The sequence below is a fragment of the Epinephelus fuscoguttatus genome, linkage group LG12 (assembly GCF_011397635.1).
Source record: "Epinephelus fuscoguttatus linkage group LG12, E.fuscoguttatus.final_Chr_v1".
Classification (NCBI taxonomy): Eukaryota; Metazoa; Chordata; class Actinopteri; order Perciformes; family Serranidae; genus Epinephelus; species Epinephelus fuscoguttatus.
In genome coordinates this window covers 31,521,986-31,545,609 of record NC_064763.1, presented here as the reverse complement: position 1 = coordinate 31,545,609, position 23,624 = coordinate 31,521,986, and the positions used below count along the sequence as shown (strand labels likewise).

General features: G+C 40.1%; 2 protein-coding genes across 2 annotated transcripts; one reads left to right on the top strand and one right to left on the bottom strand.

Annotated features, from left to right (window-relative positions):
* The first annotated feature begins 1,807 nt into the window (after nucleotides 1-1,807).
* Nucleotides 1,808-10,853, top strand: asl (argininosuccinate lyase). Its single transcript, XM_049592277.1, has 16 exons — nucleotides 1,808-1,982; nucleotides 2,212-2,406; nucleotides 2,952-3,035; nucleotides 3,203-3,259; nucleotides 3,377-3,474; nucleotides 3,579-3,656; nucleotides 3,775-3,852; nucleotides 3,939-3,991; nucleotides 4,093-4,155; nucleotides 5,923-6,037; nucleotides 7,245-7,329; nucleotides 7,952-8,011; nucleotides 8,102-8,185; nucleotides 9,111-9,191; nucleotides 9,389-9,495; nucleotides 9,599-10,853. The coding sequence occupies exons 1-16, from the start codon at nucleotides 1,968-1,970 to the stop codon at nucleotides 9,741-9,743; spliced, it is 1,398 nt and encodes a 465-aa protein (XP_049448234.1). The 5' UTR covers nucleotides 1,808-1,967; the 3' UTR covers nucleotides 9,744-10,853.
* A 1,147-nt stretch (nucleotides 10,854-12,000) lies between these two features.
* Nucleotides 12,001-22,292, bottom strand: ca4c (carbonic anhydrase IV c). The gene is made up of 8 exons (XM_049592278.1): nucleotides 22,152-22,292; nucleotides 16,590-16,637; nucleotides 14,975-15,139; nucleotides 14,725-14,870; nucleotides 14,166-14,258; nucleotides 13,275-13,341; nucleotides 12,971-13,134; nucleotides 12,001-12,627 (listed from the first exon to the last, which is right to left on the bottom strand). The coding sequence occupies exons 1-8, from the start codon at nucleotides 22,204-22,206 to the stop codon at nucleotides 12,439-12,441; spliced, it is 927 nt and encodes a 308-aa protein (XP_049448235.1). The 5' UTR covers nucleotides 22,207-22,292; the 3' UTR covers nucleotides 12,001-12,438.
* Nucleotides 22,293-23,624: the final 1,332 nt, after the last annotated feature.

The window sequence follows — 23,624 nt, the reverse complement described above, 5'->3', positions numbered from 1 at the left end:
AGCGTGAAACAAGAGCAACAATATCCATCTTAGCAACCGACACGCTAAAACGTCTTTTCATGTTTTAAGCGTCGCTTTCTTTTGCGGGGTTTTTACACAGTTTAATGCTAAGGTGCAAGTGTTCCACCAAAACAAGTTCCCCCCCGACACTGTTTGGCAGGGGCACCGTTGTTACAGCACCGCCCAAGACGATTGTGATTGGTTCAAATCTGACACAGCGCTTAAGCCATAGACATATATACATGTATATATGTATATATGTCTATGGCTTAAACGGTGTGTGGAAAAGGGCTTTGCTCTGCTTTCATGTTTAATAGATGAAGATAAATGGCTGCTAAAAATGTGATTACAACATTTATAAGTTACCTGTAAAGTTAACACATTTCTGTAACAAGCTAGTCTGGCCTGGAAAATGACACACAAACATATTTTTTTCATTAACTAATTACTACATTTGGAAAAATTAAAAATAAATAAATAAATCAAAGCAATGAGATGGGTTTTTTGTACCATTAATTTTTCTTATTGAGCAAATCCCACATTTACACAAAATGGGCGACTCCAAACCGAATTTTAAGCTTTTCTATCAAAATCTACAACATTGTGGCCCCCAAATAAGAGGCCTTGATAATGAAAAGGCAATAAAAAACAATCTGTGTGTTTGATAAATTACATATGCACAGCACAGTACTCTGGATTTATATTACTTTTTCAATGTCTTTCTTTTTTTTCTTTTCTTTTCTTTTAGTTTTTTTCTCAGTTATATGTAGGCAACCCCGGGTAAAGATAAGTCTCTGTGTATATAATGTGAATATATTATGTTTGTTTAATAAAGAATAATAATAAAAAAGATACTACTGTCATGGTGACAGCTTGTAGTGTGGATAGTGAACTTTTTTCTCCCCCAGTAATTAATCTTAATTGAGCTTAATACAAACAAACAATGGACGCTTTCAAGTCCTATAGCTCAGGTAATTGTCTTAGGTTGAAGAGAAGTAAACCACATATGATATGAAGGAAATCAAACTAAAAATAAAATAACTAAACATAACATATAAACAAACACCCCAACCATAAACAAAACAAAAAAACAAAATAGGGCTATCTCAGATTGATTTAAAAATATCCATTAATGACAACAGACAACAAACTTTCAACTTCCATAAGATAAGATAAGATAAGATAAGATAAGATAAGATAAGATACACCTTTATTGATCCCACAATTGAGAAATTCCAGTGTTACAGCAGTGAAGGGTAAAGAGTCTAATTAAAGATTTCAGTATTTAAAAACTTAAAAAACTAGGCATACAGAAAAAAGTACAAAAAATACAAGAAACAGCAATAAATAATAATAATAATCATCATCATCATCATCATAATAATAATCATAATAATAATAATGAGCAATGGATTAAAGTGAACATATTTAGTGCAAAGTGAATATTGAATGTGCAAATAAACAACAACATGGGGGACAGCAATGCTTATAGTGGTGTCCATAAAGTGTCCATAGTGTCCCTAAAGCTAAGTCTCCCATCAGAGGTGATGTTGAATTGAAACTATCTGAGGACTCCTAGAGTAACCATGGATGATTTTGGACTATTTAATTTAATTTAATTTAATTTAATTTAATTTAATTTAATTTAATTTAATTTAATCTTATTTTATCTTATCTTATCTTTCTCGCCTAGTGTGCCGTTTTGTGCAAATTAATAATTTTAAATTTAAAAAAAAGTTTTACTTCTTCCCATACCGGTTATATATGACGTAATATGACATCAAACAACTCCGGTGACGTCATTTAAAGTGATACACACAGCTTTAGCAGAATCTGCTCGGCTGGCACTGCACGCGACAGTGTCTGCCATCGAGGTTTGTTCGTTGGCACTTAACACAAGCTTTGATTCAACGTCCCTTAAAGCCAAAACCGGACCAAACCGCTACGGATACCCATTGGTGACAAACATGGCCAACACAGAGGTAAGTTTAACATTTAGCTTTGGAAAACTCCAACACTGCCATTCATGTGTTGTTGTTGTTTTAGCACCCAGCTGGGCGCTTAAGCCAGCTGTCAAACTGGAAGCCCTCTTCTCCTTTGTCATTCTCTTTTATCACGTAACAGACACATTAGTTGTCTGCCAGATGCTCTAGCTAATGTAAATGTAGTGGTGCACACACATTATTTGCCCCTGTCTCTGCTGCTGACCAGGGAAGTAAACTTTGGGGAGGTCGTTTCGTGGGAGACACTGATCCCATCATGGAGAAGTTCAACGCATCTATCGCGTATGACCAGAGGATGTGGGATGCCGATATCCGAGGGAGCAAGGCTTACGTGAAAGCTCTGGAGAAGGCAAAGCTGGTCACCACAGATGAGATGCAGCAAATTTTAAATGGGCTGAATCAGGTAAAAAAAAAAAAACCCACACCCACACACACACACAGCTACACTCAGCTCTAGGGTAAAAAGTTAAGGAAGTTAACCACGTCATGAATCCAAGCTGACAATTTGCAGTACTATGATTATGGTCTTTGTGAGTTCTCTCCCGCAGATATGCAAGGAAATACACTCCTGTTGCATTATGGGTATGTTTGCCACAGATGTAAGTTAATGGGTGACTGCTGAAAATGTGCCATGGCGCAAAATTCCTCTCTGTATTATGCTGAGTTTGGCGTGAACAATGCTGTCATCATGTGATAGATGTCAGCTGCCTTTCACCCACACAGCCAGGTCAGGTTTCCGGGTGCTTTCTCTGCAATCATGTTTAGCTTTGGCAAAGCAAACTAAGCTTCCTATATACATTATGTTGATAATTTGATTTATACGCTAACACAAGTGGATAGTGCAGCCTTGAGTCAGTGCGTCCATATACTGTATGTGTGCTATGTACTACTGTTTAAAAGTAGCTGTGTTTTTAACCTGTTTGGTGATACAGTGTTTTTTTCCTCCAGGTGTCTGAAGAGTGGTCCAAAGGTGTTTTTGTGATCAAACCTGGAGATGAAGACATTCACACTGCCAATGAACGCAGACTAAAGGTGAGGTAGAGCTCCATTCACTCACTTGCTTTTGCTCTTTTCAAGGTTCAACATCCCACGGAGCATGTAGGAGAATGATCAGTTGAGAACCTATGGACCATTTTAGTATTGGATGATGGCTGTCATGAATGAGAATGTTTTAGTCCTTTTACTGTCTGTTTATTCAGGAGCTGATTGGTGCTCCTGCAGGGAAGCTGCACACTGGCAGGAGCAGAAATGATCAGGTTTGTCTTTACAATATTAATATTATACTGCTGTTTAGAGTTGCGGCCCATGTATCACATCATTGCAGGGACTAGCTGATATCATGAGACCGTGCTGTGTGCGTTTGGGTCGACCAGGTTGTGACTGACATGAGGCTGTGGCTGCGAGATGCCATGTCAACCCTGACGGACAATGCCCTACAGCTGATGTCTACCATGGTGGAGCGGGCAGCAGCGTAATACAGAAACACACTAATACACATAAACACACATTTGTGATTGTGATTTTTTTTTTTAAAAGTTGCCCCGCGATGTCTTCTGTCACTTTTCTGAACCTCAGAGAAATTGATGTCCTGTTTCCTGGTTACACCCACATGCAGAGGGCTCAGCCGATCAGATGGAGCCACTGGATTCTAAGGTGATCTTTAAAAAGCGAACAATCGTTGCACGTGTCCCAGCTTTTATATTAGATGGTGTTTTGTTCATGGCAATCTTGTGTTTCTGTTTCCCAACTTGCTGGCTGAATCAACCCTCAGCCATGCTGTTGCTCTGAGCAGAGATGTGGACCGGCTTCAGGAGATTAAGAAAAGAGTTAATGTTTTACCACTCGGCAGGTACGCTACGAACACACTCACTGTCTGATATGGATTCACACCTCCAGATGTGATAGATTAACCCAAATTTTTCTTCTTGTTTTCAGTGGGGCCATCGCTGGAACACCATTTGACATTGACAGGGAGCTGCTGCAGAAAGGTCAGGTTAAAAATGAGCAGACTATTACTGTCCTGTGTCTTGGTTATTTAGGAAAAATGTATTTATAACAACTGAACTATACCAGTTTTCCTCTTCTGTAGAGTTGCAGTTTGATGGCATCAGTTTGAACAGCATGGATGCCACTGGCCAAAGGGACTTTGTTGGTGCGTAAGCCATATGTGTCTGTCAACTGTTTAAGTTTTTTATTTGTTTTCTTTTTTTAATGGTGTAAAGGGTAGTCCAAAAAAGTTAAGGTAGTGACATACAATGCTCAAAATAATTAAGGGAGCGCTAAAATCACTCATCAGATCTTGATTAATGAATTATTCAAATTGATGTACATGGCGTAATTTGTTAAGAACAAAATGACGTAACAATAGTCAGTGGAAACCAAACCACTGAGGGCTGGATTTAAAATCACACCAAAAATCAAAGTAAAAAATTGAAATCACAGGCTGATCCAGCTTATGTGAATTTTATCACGGCAACTCATAATGTGACTCAGCGGTGTGTATGGCCCCTGCATGCCTGTATGCACTCCCGACAAAGTCTGGGCATTCTCCTGATGAGCTGACGGACGGTGTCCTGGGGGATCTCCTCCTAGACCTGGATCAGGGCATCAGTGAGCTCCTGGACAGCCTGTGGTGTTACGTTGGTGTTGCTGTTGGTGGCACCCGATGCACTGATACATAAGCCCAAAGGTGTTCAGTTGGATTTAGGTTAGGGGAACGAGAGGACCTGTCAAAGGCATCAATGCCTTCATCATCCAGGAACTGCCTACACACTCTGGCCACATGAGGCCGGGCATTGTCCTGCACCAGGAGGAACCCAGGGCCCACTGCACCAGCGCAAGGTCTGACAGTCGCTCTGAGGATTTCATCCCGGTACCTAACAGCAGTCAGGGTACTGTTGGCTATGACATGGAGGTCTGTGTGACCCTCCAAGGATATGCCTCCCCAGACCATCACTGATCCACCTCCAAACCGGTCATGCTGGATGATGTTACAAGCAGTGTAACATGCTCAGTGTGAACGTGCTCTCATCTGTGAAGAGAACAGGGCACCAGTGGAGGACCTGCCAATTCTGGTGTTCTCTGGAGAATGCCAATCGAGCTGCATGGTGCTGGGCTGTGAGCACAGGTCCCACTAGAGGATGTCAGGCCCTCATGCCACCCTCATGGAGTCTGTCTCCGACAGTGTGGTCAGAAACATGCACACCAGTAGCCTGCTGGAGGTCATTTTGTAGAGCTCTGGCAGTGCTCCTCCTGTTCCTCCTCGCACAAAGGAGCAGATACCGTTTCTGCTGCTGGGTTGATGCCCTTCTACAGCCCTGTCCAGCTCTCCGGGTCTCCTGGTATCTCCTCCATGCTTTTGAGACTGTGCTGGGAGACACAGCAAACCTTCTTGCGCCCTCCCTGATGGAGCTGTGCAACCTGATTGGGCTGCAGGTATCGCCTCATGCTACCAGTAGTGACCGGGACACTAGCAGATCACAAAACTAGGGAAGAATCTGACAGGAAAGAGAAGGAGAGAGCAACTGTCTGTGGACACCACATGTAAAACCATTCCCTTTTTTGGGGTTGTCTTGCTTTTGCCTCTCCATTGCACCTGATGAATCACAATCACATGTGCTTCCTAATTGGACAGATTGATATCCCTGAAGTGTAACTGACTTGGTGCTATACTGTGACCATTAAGTGTTCCCTTAATTTTTTTTGTGTACAATGCATACATTGGGGTAGATGGAGGTGGGGATACAGACAAAAGGGACAAATCAAAACAAACAAATAATAATCAGGTATGATCGTATTCTTGCTGTAATAGATATGGAAACCGGTTGTCAGTCAGCTGTCAATAAAGAACATGTTAAAATCTAGGTAGCCTTTTTTGTCTTCTCTAATTTTCCTCATGTTTGCATGTGTGTTTCTTCAGTGGAGTTCCTGTTCTGGGCTTCGTTGTGTTCGACCCACCTCAGTAAGATGGCCGAGGACCTGATGCTGTACAGCACAAAAGAGTTCTCCTTCATCTCACTCTCTGATGCCTACAGGTCAGTTTGTGTTTCATTTCGTGATCTGAAATTACAGTTTGCTCAACTATGGAGTAAATCACTTAGCTTTAGTTTGTAGAAAGCTCAGTGTTACAGCAATTCATTCATATAATTAGTATAGTTAGTATTAGTAAATGAAATGTCTGGGTGTATTATACTAGTTACTGTAGTTAAGAATACAAATATCGCAACTTATTCAACAATACGTATACTACAGTACACTTACACTGATAGCCCCTAAATCTGTAATCAGTTTGATCTCAGTTGGTAATGTATTCCAGAGCTGACAGCCCTTTATGGAAAAAGCTGATTGCCCAAATTAAAATTTACGATATGGTATTTTACAGTTGCCATTCACGCTGCTCCTTGTTGCTCTATTACTGTCTTGTCTTTGAATAAATCTGGAAAAAGGCTCCGGAGCTAGACTGTTCATACTTTTGAAAACTAATCTCAGGAAACAAAAACTAATAAAGCTGTCAAAGCTGAAAAGATTGTATCGCTCTAATATGCGTCAGTGATGCCACCGGACAGGCTTTTTGTCAGGCTTATTTTAAGTGCCTGATTGTGTAAAGATGTTAGATGTCTGATTGTAGATGATGATGCTTGAGCCTAAACTCTAATGCAATATGAAAACTGAGAGAAAATCAGAGAGTGTATGAGTAACTGGAGTGACATAAAGTAATTATTGCACGCTCCTAAAGATGTTTTTTTAAAAGTCTGTTGGAGCCACAATAACATTCTTTGTGTTTGTCTTGATTCATGTAAATGGATGCAGTTTTGATGTTTGTACATGGGGTGGCGCACTAGAACAGGAAAACGCAGGTAATATAGGTAAGGTGCAGGTGATGAGCAGGTGTGTGACAGACCCGTTAGGTGTGGCAGCATGAGGAGTTTGTAGCGTGTTGAAACTAAAATTGATGAATGGAAACTTACCTTTGACGGAGTCTGAAACTGTTAATTGGAAACCTGACGAATTGGACATTGGTTTATTGTTGTGGCCTCGAACACGCGTCCGAACAAGTTCTCCCCATTCGCCCTTCAAAGGCCTTAAATGTAACGTTTTTCATTGAAAGACTACAACTGCTATGAACGGCTGTACTCTTCATGAGTCCTGTCATTACTGTGGTGTTGGAGCATGTGTTACATCCTATTTCACCACTCCTCTATATTTGTCTTCTTTCTTTCCACCTGCACTTGTTGTGTGTAGCACAGGCAGCAGTCTGATGCCCCAGAAGAAGAATGCTGACAGTCTGGAGCTGATCAGGAGTAAAGCAGGTCGTGTCTTTGGCAGAGTAAGACCTCCATCTTAAGATTCACTTTTATTACATCATCTGTTCATTGAAGGGCCCACTTTACCACTTAGTGTTGTGTCTTAAGAGGCCCCACTTGCCGAAATGGCTCTCAAATATGTCTTTGTGAAATTAAATGGTGATATCTTCATCATTTCAGCAAACAAATGAAAGCACTGCAATGGTGCAAGTGAAGACCACATTTCCTATAAGTGCTGTTGCTTTTTGTTGCAGTGATGTTGTTTCTTTGCTCAGAAGTTTTCCCTTTTACTGATTAGAGGAGGATCATTTATGTTCAGCAGACGTTTCACTCCTGCCTCTGTCTGCTTGGAGCTTTCCTCTGGATCACCAGCGCCCTCATGTGCCATAAAGCTATCATTAGTTTTTCTGCAGAATCAAACTTAGCAAACCACAGTGTAAAAGTCAGGTTTTACTAGTCAGAGCATCACATTCAGACTCGCTGTGCTTTGATGAACTGTACTGCTTTGTCTGTTTATTAGGATAATCCTCTTTGAGATGAACCATCTTGTTTTTGAAGGGAGTCTTTTTTGGCTTTCTTTTGAACATTTGTGTGACTTGTTGCAGTTTTCTTGTCAAACTCATGTTTTGACTTTGGGTATTTCAGTGTGCAGGTTTTATGATGACCCTGAAGGGCCTGCCCAGCACCTACAACAAAGACCTGCAGGTATGAATGCGTATGTTTGTGTGCAGTTACTTCTGGATATATTCTGTCTAACTTCATGGTCATGGTGTCTTTGTCATCCTTCTTCCTCAGGAGGATAAGGAGGCCATGTTTGACTGCTATGATACTCTGCATGCTGTGCTGCAGGTGACAACTGGAGTCATGTCAACTCTCAAGGTCAGTGACTTAAGACACAGTTACTTATTTTGAAAGAAAAAAAATACACTTAATGGTCTCATGGCTGCAGATCAGATTTGTGACTGCTTGGTATTATTTTGTATAAAATCCTTGACATCTTTCATTTTGCTACATCCATTTCTAGTGAGCACACAATGCAGAAGCCTTGCACATGTGTTAGAAAAAAGAAAGACAATATATCCAGTGTCTGCAAGATTCCCAGACACACCAATTTCACAGCATTGTGCAGAATTTTCTGAACTTGCTATTGAAAAGGCATACAGTTGTTATTATGTTCCTCCTGTGCAAAGCAGCATGGACTTTTTTTGAAAGGGAACTCCGGTAGTTTTCAACCTTATTTTCTCATGTTTTTTGTCTAAGTGACTTGTGGGAACAACAGTTTTGAAATTGGTCCAGTTTTGAGCGAGAGTGCTGCAGTCGGTGCAGGTGTGCCCTGTCCATTTACGTCTATTAAAAGTGCATGTTTTTGCCACTAACAGGCTCAGATAGTTACTAGAGTGTCTCATGACATTATGGAAATGACCCTACAGAGAAATGAAACATTTTCCTGAACCTTTCACCATAATCGTCTAGCAACAAGTCACCACTCATGGGATTCCAGAACGAGACTTCTTGTTAGCAAGACTTAAAGAGTCTGAGCAAGCAAATATGGGGAAAAATATTTCAATTTTCTGTAGGGTCCTTTTTGTAATAATATAATAATAACTTTAATAATAATTTTAGTGGCAAAAACAAGCACTTTTAATGGACCACATGGAGTGGTGACATTGCAACCTGTTTTGCTACTGCCGGCTGCAGAAAAATACCATAGTTCCATTTTAACAAACTTTAAAAGAGGACAAAACCTTTCAAAAGACAAAATGAAAAAGATTTTGTTTCCTTGGATGTTTGTCCTGTGTTTCAGATTAATCAGTGTGTGATGGAAGCCGCCCTCAGTCCAGACATGCTGGCCACTGACTTGGCGTACTACCTTGTGAGAAAGGGGGTGAGTGGTGTTTAAGATATTTCCATCCAAATGCAAATGTAAGAATATTTTTAAGAAGTCAGTGGAAAGAGATGTGATTCAAAAGAACATAAAAGTCCATGTTTAATCAAATAATGCAACATGAATATTCTTAAGATGCTGTACCATGAATGAATCAAGAGCACCAGTAACAGAGTCTGTGTCATTTTGTGTTGCAGGTGCCCTTCAGAGAGGCTCATGGTATCTCTGGCAAAGCTGTATTCACAGCTGAATCCAAAAATATCGCCTTGAATCAACTCACTCTCGAAGACCTGAGTGCTGTTAGGTGACTGTCTTCTTCTCATATACACACATACCCCACCAGCATTTTTGATGCCATTTTGATTTCCCCTCTCTTTCTCTCCTCTGCATCTATTCTATCATTTCAGCCCTCTGTTCGGAAGCGATGTATCCGCAGTGTGGGACTACAGGAGCAGTGTGGAGCAGTATAGCGCCCCTGGAGGCACAGCCCAGAGTAGCGTTGCTGCACAGGTGGAACACCTGAGGACCTGGCTGAAGAAACACACACAGTGACATCTTCCTAATGTCACCTTAAAATGTTGAATCAGGTTTACTGCCACAATTTACACTAGTATGAAATGTCAGACTTAGGTCAAAAAATGCAAGGCTCCTTCAAAAACACACCAAGGCACACTGCAAAGTCTGTAAAGTTAAAATGCCTTTATTTTACATGGCAAAATGAATAAAAAAGAGTTAAAAAATGACCAACGCGTATGAAAAGATCTTCATCTTTTCATTCCCCTTCCTCCCTAGTTTTGTTTTCCTTCTCCTCTCTTTTTTTTTCTTTTTCTTTTTCTTTTTATTATTTATTTATTTTTTTGCGTTTCTCTTCTTTTCTTCTTTGTGTTTTTTTTGTTCCCCACCCTCATTTTTTCACTTGGATACACTTGGTGTCTGGCCAGTGGGTGTGTGCCTTAACAGGGGATTTCCCGCCTACTCAACTCATTAGTGTAACAGCATAGGTGTGCAAGTTACTCCTGTCTGACCCTGATGAAGACCTATGTTGGTCGATACGTGTTGGTCATTTTTTAACTCTTTTTGATTCATTTTGCCATGTAAAATAAAGGCATTTTAACTTTACAGACTTTACAGTGTGCCTTGGTGTGTTTTTGAAGGAGCCTTGCATTTTTTGATATTTTACTGAGACTGTTTGACCCATGCAATGAGCCCTTCACCTGAGGAATAAGATCTACTTTATTGTTGCCAAGGAAAATAGTGCTACACACAGCTGTAATTAACTTAAAAGAACATGTAGCCAACAAGACCGTACAGTGGTACACCAAAGACACAATAATGAATTACTATAACAGCCACGTTACAGTCATAAAACTCACCTGTTGTAGAGCTCCACAGAGTTTATTAAAGCACAAGAACAGGGAAGTTTCTTTCTAATGATTAGACAAGTTTTAGGCAACAGTGCAAAAGTTTTTAAGAGGGTTTATGAAGATACTTTGTAAAATGCTTAAGAAACAGAAACAATCAGTGATCTGTTTCAAATTTTACTGACATAAAATCAACATTATCCCCGAAGACTCCAACCTGAGCATTCCTAATGTATAATTATCAAAGTCTATTTGATAATATTACAAGGGTTCAGTAAAATTTACTGGTTTATACTATTAATTTTCTGTGTACCGGCAATAGCTGTGGCCTGAGGCATTATGTTTTAGGGTTGACCGCCTGTTCCGTCTTGTTCTCATGAACATGATGTCTCAAGAATGCCTTGATGGAAATTCTTCAATTAGGCACAAACGTCCACTTTGAGTTAAAAATGAACTGATTGGATTTTGGTGGTCAAAGGTCAAGGTCACTGTGACCTCACGTCTGTCTCATTCTTGTGAGCATGACATCTCAAGTTGGCATTAAGGGACTTTTCTCAAATTTGGTACAAACGCCCACCTGGACTTGACGATAAACCACTTAGATTTTGGTGGTCAAAGGTCAAGGTCACTGTGACCTCACAAAACATATTTTTGTCCATTATTTAAGCAATTATACACGAATTATGGCAAAGTTTCACATAAATGTCTAACAGGATAAAATGATGAAGTGATGGGATTTTATATTCAAAAGGTCAACGGTCATCTTCACTGTGACATCATAATGTTCAGAAAGAAAAACTTTTCTGACCATGGTTCAACACTATACTTCAGGAACAGAAGGGGAGACATTTGGTCAGATGACTGATCACTGAATTGGTGACACCAGTCTTAGGTGTCCACCTTGCAACTGTGCTGATTATATGGACCCTCTATGCTGCCGGGGGGAAGATGTGTGTGAAACATCCACGTTTTAGAATATACTGCTTCTTTGCAGAAACATTTGAAGCATTGTCAACTCTTATAGCCACACATGACTCTACACAGACATGAATGTAAACTGTCACTGCAACTTGACTGGTTTGCAGATGCATACAAATGCAAGGCAATAATTCTAGTTGGGGTTTTTTCATAGTAAATCTGGCAGCATATTTCTCCCTGGTTTTAATTTGATAAATGTTGATTATAGTCAAAACAATGCACTCAGCACTAACCACTTAAAGAGAGCCATAAGCAGTAATAAAGAAGAACTCATGATTATGGCAGAGAATCAAAGGTATTTATATACATTTTACAACTTGTTTGGTTTTCCCACAAATTAACACATGTACAGTACACGTAGGAAATGCCTTGATTGTCTGGTCTTCTACATTAAACCCTGACAGACAGCGAAGAAAACAATATGCAGAAGTACAGAAGAGATAGCACTTCATGAAAAAGGGAAGTCAGTCAGCTTGTAACTGTCAGAAAGAAAAAAAAGAAAGGTTACTGTGAACCCCTAATTCTAGATTTTTTTTTATTCATCACACTTCTATCTCACTGAAAAAACACATTAAGGAATATATATAGGAATATATGGACCCCTAATGACAACATAATAAAGGAAACATAAAGGCCTGCTGAGGTAAAGATCCTACGTAATACTCACACACAGACTAAGTGCTAAGAGGTGAGTTACTTTCACCTTAAAAAATAAATTCTCTCACTGTCACAACAATCATGATGGATTTAGTGTTCCATAGTTTGTGTGCAAATGCAGGTGACATTTTGTTTAATGAATAACCTTAAACATAATAAACAGTTTGTTGTTTAACTATCACACAGGTTAAAGTTGCCTTGATACATACACGAGCTTCTGCCACTAAAATCAGGTGTTTTTATGTCTTGAGTCAGTGTATCAGACACGTTGTCCCGATTACGGCTGAGAACACACGGAACCACAGGTGGATCACACTCGTCAGAGCTGCACTCGCCTTGGACCGGTACACAACTCTACCGTCCAGAGGCTGCGTAGGTCTGAAGATGTCTGTCATGGGCTGTCCCGTCCAGAATCGACACTGCCGAACTATTGCATCCAGCTGGAGTGGGAAGGAAAGAGGATCAACCTCTTTTATCAGGCACTGATCCTTCAGACTTTCTACATTTACTTTCCACTTTTCCAATGTTAAAACTTCCAGCTCTTAAAAATTAAACTTATTACAGACACTTCTTATTTTAATTCCCAAAAATCTTCTCTCAAAAGTTAAGTTCTGCACTGGATATAACATTTTTTTCAATTAAATATCATAATGAATGATGTAAAGGACTTCACTGTATCTCTATTTATGTCAAAAGTTCACAGATTTGTTAGAATCTAGAGACTAGAAAGACTAGTTTGTCACCAGTGTGCTGACTCCAAGCTTTCAGTCTATACTTGCTCACCTGTCGACTGCTGATGGGCAGAGTTTTGTGAAACACCGTCCAGGCAACGGCCTGTTCACATCCTGGAGTTGTCATGGAACCCACATAGCGGTAGTAACTGTGGAGCTCCTTTGCAGACGGGATAATGTCACTGAGTCGAAAGTTTTGGATCACTGTGCTGCTGCCTTAACACAGAAAGAAGGGAGGAGAGGTGTTTGGAGGAAAAGTTAGGTTTGATTTAATTGTACAATAGACTGAAAATTGATTTTATTGATTTAAGGGCCTTACACTAACAAAAAGTTAATGTAAGTTACCAAAGCCATACCATTGTTTTGTACTCGGCCCAAAGCAGCTATTACTGGGTCCAGATGAGGATGATCATCGGTTGTTTCCTGTGAGGAAGACACCATCGATGTTATGATGCAAGTCTTGATAATTTATCTTTATTAAGGTGCAGAGTCATGAAGACAAATCTTAAAGGGACAGTTCACCCCAAAATAAAAAAAATACGTATTTACCTCTTGTGTGTAGTGCTATTTATTAATCTAGATTGTTTTGGTGTGTGTTGAAGATATCAGCTGTAGACATGTCTGCCTTCTCTCCAATATAATGGAACTAGATGGCACTTGGCTTTTGGTGCTTAAAGCCCCCAAAAATACATTTGAAAAAATCAAAAGCAATGTCTCTTTAATCATGATCTGGTTACTCAAGATAATCCACAGACATTGTTGTGAGCAGTTTCATGTAGGAACTATTTTCTCTCTGCTGAAATACACCCACCAAGTGTATCACTGTGCAGAAGGAAGCGTGCATCTACAGCTAGCTCACCTAGCACCACTGAGCTAGCTGACCTTACAGCTCAGCCGAGGAGGACACATCTCACACTCTCACAATCACGAGCCTCTCGTCTATGAGTATATACACATTTCCTTCTGTGCACTGATTCAGTTGGCGGATGTTGTTTCCTACATAAAACTGCTCAGAATGAGGTCTGTGGAATATCTTGAGTGACCGGGTCATGATTTCTGGAAAGAGACATTGCTGATGGTGAGTTTTTCAAATGTGTTTCCATCATATTTGAGAGAAGTCAGACACCTCTATGGTTGATATTTCCTGCAACTCACACCAAAACAATCTAGACTGGTGAATAGCACTACAGGTGAGAGGAAATATATGTATTTTTGTTTGGGGATGAACTGTCCTTTTAACATGTTACCTCAAACAGGAAGGCAAGCAGAGCTATACCGGCCATATCATGCTCTGCCTCTGCCAGAGAGCCGTACGGCTCCTTGATGTGGACTATATGCAGCTGGAAACACAAAACACAACAAACTGGGTCACTCTATGGATGGCATTTTATACTGGCCCACAGTATAACCATGTTTAACACATTTTCCAAAAAACCCCCCAAAACATTAAAAAAAAGCTGCAATCTGCTTATTGCTGGTTTTAATTTCTCCTCTGATTGGCTGGTTTGGCTGATACTATAGATGTCAATTTAGATATAATGCTCATGAAAATCTCAATAAATATGACCATACACACTGTTATACTGCCCCTACATGAAGAGAAACATGCAATCACAGCTACTGTAACACTGTAAGTCCTACTTCCACCATGTTAAAAAGAAAAATGCTGGTGTCTAATGGAAAATGTTGCAAAAACTGTCCTACACTTCAACCTAACTGAGCCCTGTGTTGACTAGAAGATGTTTTCCCGCACAACACTTTTATTACTAAGGCAACAAATGATATGTTGGCTGCTGTGAGACGAACCTCCATGGGGAACCTCTCTCCATCAATGGTGTGCTCTGATCCTGGCGTCCCTTCACCTCCCCAGTGGAAGTGAAACTGGGCGGCTCTGTAGTGACCGGGCAGAGCTCCTCCTGTCAGTCGGACCGACTGCGGCAGAGCAAAGTGAGCTACAGTGAAAAGAATACAAGTGTAAGACTTAGAGTTTATCAACAAACATCTGGTAAAAACAACTGGACTGACAGGGAGGAAAGTAACATGGGCTTGTCATTACCAGAGTGTCCTTTGTTTTCCACTGTGATGTTGTTTGTGTTGGTGTGGCCGATGAAGTTGAAGGGTGGCAGGGCACTGTTGACATGCACTTTGCTGGTGACAATGTTAATGGGTGATTGGCGTAATCCTCCACAGCTGGGAAACTGAGCTGCCCAGCGGATAGGATCTGAACGACACAAACAGTAGCAGCAACATCATCAGATGTTAGGCTTCACTGTGACACTGGTCTTTATTTCCCCATGTTACTGAGAAGACCAGGTGAGTCAGGGCTGCATATATTAAGTTCTTGTTACACACAGTATCTTTAAAGCTCTGTAATGCACAATACCATTCACCTGCACTATTGTGAAAACATTGTTAGTACTACTAATCCAACTGAGGATGAACATATAGTCTTCTGCTTTCAGTTGTTCTCAGATAATTGTTTTGGTGTATTGCAAAAGAATCATCTGTAAAACTATAAAGATAATGTCTAGAATATCAGAAAGATTCACTCTCTTTTGGTGTTTTGAATTGTTTTTTTGTTTTCAGCACCGTGTCTCTTGGATGTCTGCTGCTTATGTTCTGACACCTAGTCACTGACTTTTTGATAAAGCCCTGACCTCACCTGGGCACTATGGGGGTACATGCCCACAGACATCCCAAATACAGAAAAGAAAATAAGAAACTACACGTCTCTGCAGAAAAATACACACACATTCTGTTGGGTTGTAAGCAATGACTGGGAGGGATTACTTCTGTATGAGTCTATAAATTGTTTTTAAAGGAAAATCCTGCATAGTATATCTTTAAAATACACAGTTAGGCTGCTGCAAGCATAGCTGGACATGTCCCATACTCTTGTTAAAACTCATCCACTTGCTCTGCTGCTTGGCAGCCATCTTGCATGCCCTTCCACCATCCTCTCCTCCTAATGAGAAACTCAGCTCATATATATGTCCTCTGAACTATGTCGCTTTAGAAATGTTGGTATGATACGTAAAAAAACATGTAAGTGTAACATATGTGTGGTTTGCAGAAATGTACAATGCCATTTATTGTGGTGACTAGGCTGGTCACAAAACTGTAGGTGTGATGTTTGAAAGAAGTGAGCATTTAAGAGGCAAGAGGCTCTGAGGAGAGACGCCTCTGAGCATTGCATGATGGACATTACTACAGCAGTCAAAAAGCCAGGATGTCTCAACCTTGGCTGCTTTGATTTGGACTATTCTTTTAAATATGTCTCTTGAGAATTATTCAACTTTATCCAAGTGTATGGAAGAGTGTACATCTGAACAACTGATATTTTTTTTGTCCAGTTGGGGTGCAGCAAAAAAATAGCTCTGAACACATTATTGATATGTTCCATCCAGCAGATATAAAACAACATTAAAATTGAAGACCAATATCTACCCTCCTTTTAGCTCCGCTTTTGGTCTCTACCAACTCCTGAGGGTATTATCTGGCTCCTTAGCTGCTAAATGCTGCACCATGTTCACCAGCCGATCATTCAATGTGTCTGCTGTTTGATGCTGAGCAGGTATTGTACAGAAGTTTTACTTACTTTACAGATCACAGGCTTGTGAAGGACATGTCAAGTGCGTTCTTTCATTATAGGGTTTCCATTTGAGTCTTACCTCTGCATGTGTCGTCACAGGAGTACTGGCTCTGGTAACACCACTGAGCTGGAAAGAAAGTACAGAGCTCAGTTTAGACGCAGACACACAGAATATTATTGTTCAGGACACTTCTCTCTTGTGTCAAACAATGTGTCTCTCTCTCTCTCTCTCACTGGTTAATAACTGAGCATTAATTCCTCTCATTTTCACGCTCCATTAACCACTGTGTTTATGTTCTCAGTCAGCAGTCTTACTCACTGACCTGCTAACGTGTTTGTGCTCTGCGCGCGCACACACACACACACACACACACACACACACACACACACACACACATACACACAAGCCAAGATAATTATTAATTCTCACATTACTAATCCTGTCCTTCAGACGCCTCTTTGTGCTCATCAGTGAAATATAAATTCTCTCACAGCACTAATATGAGCATAACATGACAAATGTGTCAGCAATGACAAATTAATGATGCATGACCAACACGTGACACATGCAGTGATTTCCTCACCAGTTTGTTGGGAGCAAAGCTCACTGCTATTTAACTGGAGGTTACACAAACACTGAAAATACAGGTGATCACTTTGAACTTGAACACACAGGGTTAAAAAGAAACCACAATGATGGCTTTAATTTAATGAGTGTCCAGCCGGCTAGGTAGAAAACTGCTGTGGTGACAAGAGGCTAAATACACAACAATATTTGATACATGAAATATATATATATATGATATATTATTTGGTGGGGAATTCATTAAATTATATAAATGCAAAGCTAAGTTTTTCTCCAATGGTTTGACGCACAAACCAAAAAATGCCCAGTTTTGAGAACAGACAATGAGAACAACACACAACTGTCTTTTTATATGCAAAACAACAAACGCATGCTCAAAACTGTGTTCTCAAAGTTGTTCACACAGTCAGCAATATCACACACCTGCTCACACACCTGAGATACAAATGTTTTATTCGACAAATCCAACCTCGGTATGACTACAGTGATGTCATCACTGGCCTTGCAGTGTGACCTGGACGTGAGATTTGTTTGTCGAATTACCAGTTCTTTAAAAAAAAATGCACTTAATTGAGACCAGATCATTTTATCAGATTTGTTTGGTTCCAGCTTAAAAGCACTAACGTGAATTGAGTAAACAACACTGCAACTTTGACAAGCTGACAGAGAACTGGTGAAAATGAACAGATAAATGTGCTGGGCTGATTAGGAGAAATGGGAAACAGGTGAGTGGGTTGGTGGGGAAGTTCAGTTGGACGTGAGGGTGAGGGAAATTCAGAGGGCATCTGTTGGATGAAGAATGGCAATGATGTGCATGAACACTGAGGGAAGCAGCTGAAGGGATGGACAAGGTGCCAGAGTGATATTACTGATGCGAATTTTAATAATGTCCCTACATAGAATTTCTCATCTTACAATCCCAACACCACAGCTGCATTTCCTAGTTTCTTTACCCTCTGTTTTTTCATTTACATGTGATTCCTATAGAGTCAAAGTATTGTTTTACCTTTGCTTCAACCAGTCAGTGCGTTAAAACAATAGAAATGCTTTTTTTTTTTTTTTTTTACTGGGAATAACACTGAGAATACTGTGAGCAGAAGACTTTAAAGAATCATCATCATCATCATCATCATCATCATCATATCAGTTACTCATCTTGTGTTACCTTGAATTTGTGAAGACAGCTTTGTCTCTCTGGCATGTCTCCATGGTGAATGAGAAATCCAAAAACAGCCAACATTCTTGCTGAATTAAAGTAAAGGAGTTTGTGTTTAACAACAGCAAAATTATATAAAAAAAAATCCATGAACAAACCCTCAAACAACTCGTATAGTATAATCCAGGTCTTATTTATCAAGTTGTATCCTCAGTACCTCCTAAACACATGCACTTTTACTAAAACTGTACTATTTAAAACACTTCTGCATACAAGTAACACACCTGGGCAAGTGCATATGTTTGAGCTCTGCTCGAACAGAGAAAAAACACACATGCTTGCCCGTGTGTGCTACTCGTCCCTGCGTGAGACTGTTTATGCGGAATTTTTTTGAATAGGAAGGGAATTGTGCATATGACTGGATAAATAAGATTTGTATTATCCTGCATGAGTTGTGTGAGTTTCGATATAGTTTTCTGTTTTTAAACGCAGTCCACCTTTACTTCAATTTATCAAGAATGTTAGCTGTTTTTGGATTCTTCATTCGTTGTGGAGGCATGCCAGAAAGACAAAGTTTTATTCATGAATTCAAGGTGACACGAGGTGAGTAACTGATATACGAATGATCATTTATGGTTGCAATGTGAACTCAGAAATGCTGCTGAAGTTGGCAGGAGTGCACCAGAGCATTGGAGAAAAACTGCCAATACATTTTTACAACAATACATTTTTAATATGTACCTCTTGGTACTTGTACTGTACTTGCTGGTCACTGTTAGCATTAAAAGAGCCAGTGCCATTAGCCAATCAGAGTTGAATATATTGACCAAAGTCTGATTTATACTGTTAAAATTAAAAAAGACACACTGACATTCCTGCATTAGATTTACAAATGTTGAAGCTGAGGTCATAATGTGAAATCAATAATCACAGTAGAAGCTAAATTGCCATTATGGACTTGGCATATCAAAATGAATCCTTTATTAAGATAAAGAGATACAGACTGATCTTTAATCAGAAGTGGTGATTTCACTTATTGGACCGCTGGCCCTTTATCCAACTCCTTAACTGCGGCGCCGCATTAAACGTGTCCATCAAAGAGGTGCTGGTGAGGCCGATTAGTCTGATGCTGTGGTTGTGTATTGTGTGGCTGATGTGAACTCCAGTGTCTGACTCTGCAATGGGAATGAAAGGCGCTATAGAGAACCATTTAGCTAATATAGGAACACAGATTAACCCCGCTGTCTCCCACAATGCCATTCTCTGAAAGGGGACAACAGTTCTCACCAACTGAGAACAATGCACAGGTGGAGGCTGGCTTTGCTCCACCTGGCTCATACACCTGTGCCAAAGTGAGCAGCACAGAGAAGCCAAACATGAGACAATCCACTGTTTTCTTTTCTTTTCCTTTCTTTACACTTAGTCCACATGATGCTGATGAACTAGCTTCTAAAGAAATGCATTGATTACATCAGTGGTTCACATCTTTTTTTTTTAGCCTTTAAAGTTACACAGTGTGAAGTTTGAAAAAAAAAAGAAATAACACACTCTTCCTCTTACAAATGACAAATCTAACTCACAAGTAATAGAGAACAGTTAAGCTCAGTTCGAAGGTCTAAACCTTCCTTGGTCTGGTATGAGCGTTAGGGTGTGGTGGCTAATCTTAGCTCATATTAGTCGTTGCTTTTCAACAAAAGATACATCGTCCCACTTTAAAGGAGCTGTATGGGACATTGAAAGCATTAATGTACTGAAGCACAAAACAACTATATGAAATGTCAAAAAATAGTGGAGTAATAGTGTCCTGAACAGACCCCCAGGAGAGCTGCTCAGCCTTGTTACCAATTTTTCCCAGTGGCCATTTGCGATATTGCAGCAAAAAAATCCCTTTCGGCCTCATCACCTGGATGGGAGGCAGCACCAAACGGAACTATTTGTCTCTTAGGAGGGTGGTCCACTCAGCTGCCTCTTTATTTTTTAACTTGTTTTCAGAATAGAATATATGAATAGGAATATAATTGTGTATGTGACAAATAAACTTGAAACTTGGCCAAAAAAGCATTTTCCTCATAGACCACCGTCTGTAAAACTGCTGACAGGACACACTGAAAACAAGGTCAGTTTTAGTTATGACTAACAAGAAACTTTGATCCATGGTAGTTTTATATTTGTAAAAATTTCCTCAAGCCGATAAAAGCGATTTAAAAATCCATGACGTCATCACAGTGTAAAGTTTATGAGCTGAGAAAGAACTTGCAGGCAGAGTCAGCAGAAGAAACACTGCTATGCATATTCAGTGAGCTGCATTGCCCAGAAGTAAACCTGGAAGCTGGGAACTTTTTTTGGCATATGCATTAGGTGAGCAACTCCATTGAACTGAATAGGGGCCATCTTGAGGTCCAATATCTAGCTATTACTATACATCTATGGTTGTAATACAAGCTTCTTTGTTTTTTGCATAGACTAAAAATAACGGACGTAGCTGGACTCCAGTTTTAAAGCCTCAAGTTCAGCACTTGGCCGTTGGCATCTTGGTTTTTGGAGCCAGAAGTGACCATATTTGGAGGAGTGAGGGGTGGATCTCTCAGAGCCCACTCTTAATTGTGCATAACTTCAAGCCTTAATAAAATGTATACAGGTGAGTTATAGAAAAATTCACCCCTTCAACAGTGACATTAACTGTAGAGACCAAAGGCTTTTTTTTTATTATTATTATTTCTGCTATTAAGTTAGGCATTTTAACATGGGGGTCTATGAGGACTGACTGGCTTCTGGAGCCAGCCTCAACAGGCTGTTTAAGGAACTGCAGCTTCTGGCACTAACATGTTGGCACCATCTATCAGCCTTGGGGGCCATAGCCTACTGGCTAGCTAACGGTCACAGCTCTGCTTTGTTCTGATACAGCGGTTAGATAACACCATCCTGCCCAACACTGGCGGAACAGCGTTCCTGTTAACAGTATTAGCTTTGTGAGCACTGTTAGCACTGTTAGCTGCTGGCTCAGCCACCTACATGTGATGACTTCAGAGTGAGAACAGGTTAAAATGTCACATACAGCTCCTTTAAAACAAAGCAACTTCCTCTTGAAACTAGAGCTGCAAAGATTAGTCCATTAATTAATTAGTTCATCAACATAAAGCAGCAACTATTCTGATTATTGATTATTAAGCTTTTTTTTTTTCAAGTAAAAATGCTTCAGTTCCAGCTTCTCAAAAGGGAGAGTTTGCTGCTATTTTTGGTCTTATATTGTAATGTTTGGGGCTGTTGCTTGGACAAAACAAGACAAGGTATTTGATGTCACACCTTGAGCTCTTTTTTTCCACAGTTTTTTTTTTCTTGTTTTAAAATATATTTTATGGACCAAATGTTAATCAGTGATTTAAGGAAATAATCTGCAGTATGTCCACCAGCTGTGACCAGTTCAAAATCTACTTTTCTCCCTTTTTTTATTTGAAGTGCCCTGAAGAAATAAAGTTAGCCCATAATGTACATGAAAAAAGAAGCTCCAGTGGAATATATGCATATCTTTGTGTTTCAGAAATGTAGTTTCTGCTTTTCAACAGTCAGTTATCTTGTGAGCTCTTTCTTAGTGCAGGGGGAGAATCGCTGCCTTTAATTAAGTTCTGTAGCTGTAAAAGTTTTTCTCTTCTGTTAGAAGTCACATTTGCAAAGCATCTTCATGAAATGCTGCATCAGTCTCTTCAGTATATTTTAACTACCTGCAACTGCAGCAGCAAAATACTTTTAATAAGGGATAAAGTAATGATTCAAAAGTTTAAAACTCCCAAATTTAAAGGAATGTGTGGCCAAGATGTAAACTAGGCCCAAAAACTAAATCCAAGCACAGCTTTTTATGCAGTTTTAATTGTCCTATGTGTGCGTGTGTGTTTGTTTCCTACCTGTGCACTGAGAAAGGACAGACAGCAGAGTCGGGAGGTAGACAGAAAAATCCATGATCAGCACAGAGACTAGAGGAGAGCCTGAAAGACTAATTTCAGCTGCCTTCACATACTGACTCTGAGCTACATTTGAGGGTGGGAAGGAGACGGTCATGAGTATGACAAAAGGTGTGTGTGTGTGTGTGTGTGTGTGTGTGTGTGTGTGTGTGTGTGTGTGTGTGTGTGTGCGCACGTGTGAAACAAAGAGAGAGAAAAAGCCACTCTGAGAAAGTTGTCAGGTGTGTGAACGAGGAAAGACAGACACCTGGTGGCAAAATCAAATAATGTGCTGTTATTTTTATTATGTAGTTTTCTGTGTGTTAAATTTAGATCTGCCTCCTTCATCAGATAAATAAAAACACTTTAGAGGAAAAGGCACCAGGCCATAAACATATGATGCACTTTCTAGTTTTTACAATGTGTAAGGTCTTGGGTGTAGGATTTGGGGGCATCTAGTGGTGAGGTTGCAACATTGCGGCCAACTGAAATGTCTTCGGTATGCCAAGCATACTGGGCTACTGTAGAAACAACATGGTGGACTCTGTGAAAGAGGACGTGCCCCTTGTGTAAATATACAGTACAGGCCAAAAGTTTGGACACACCTTCTCATTCAATGCGTTTTCTTTATTTTCATGACTATTTACATTGTAGATTCTCACTGAAGGCATCAAAACTATGAATGAACACATGTGGAGTTATGTACTTAAAAAAAGGTGAAATAACTGAAAACATGTTTTATATTCTAGTTTCTTCAAAATAGCCACCCTTTGCTCTGATTACTGCTTTGCACACTCTTGGCATTCTCTCCATGAGCTTCAAGAGGTAGCCACCTGAAATGGTTTCCACTTCACAGGTGTGCCTTATCAGGGTTAATTAGTGGAATTTCTTGCTTTATCAATGGGGTTGGGACCATCAGTTGTGTTGTGCAGAAGTCAGGTTAATACACAGCCGACAGCCCTATTGGACAACTGTTAAAATTCATATTATGGCAAGAACCAATCAGCTAACTAAAGAAAAACGAGTGGCCATCATTACTTTAAGAAATGAAGGTCAGTCAGTCCGGAAAATTGCAAAAACTTTAAATGTGTCCCCAAGTGGAGTCGCAAAAACCATCAAGCGCTACAACGAAACTGGCACACATGAGGACCGACCCAGGAAAGGAAGACCAAGAGTCACCTCTGCTTCTGAGGATAAGTTCATCCGAGTCACCAGCCTCAGAAATCGCAAGTTAACAGCAGCTCAGATCAGAGACCAGATGAATGCCACACAGAGTTCTAGCAGCAGACCCATCTCTAGAACAACTGTTAAGAGGAGACTGCGCCAATCAGGCCTTCATGGTCAAATAGCTGCTAGGAAACCACTGCTAAGGAGAGGCAACAAGCAGAAGAGATTTGTTTGGGCCAAGAAACACAAGGAATGGACATTAGACCAGTG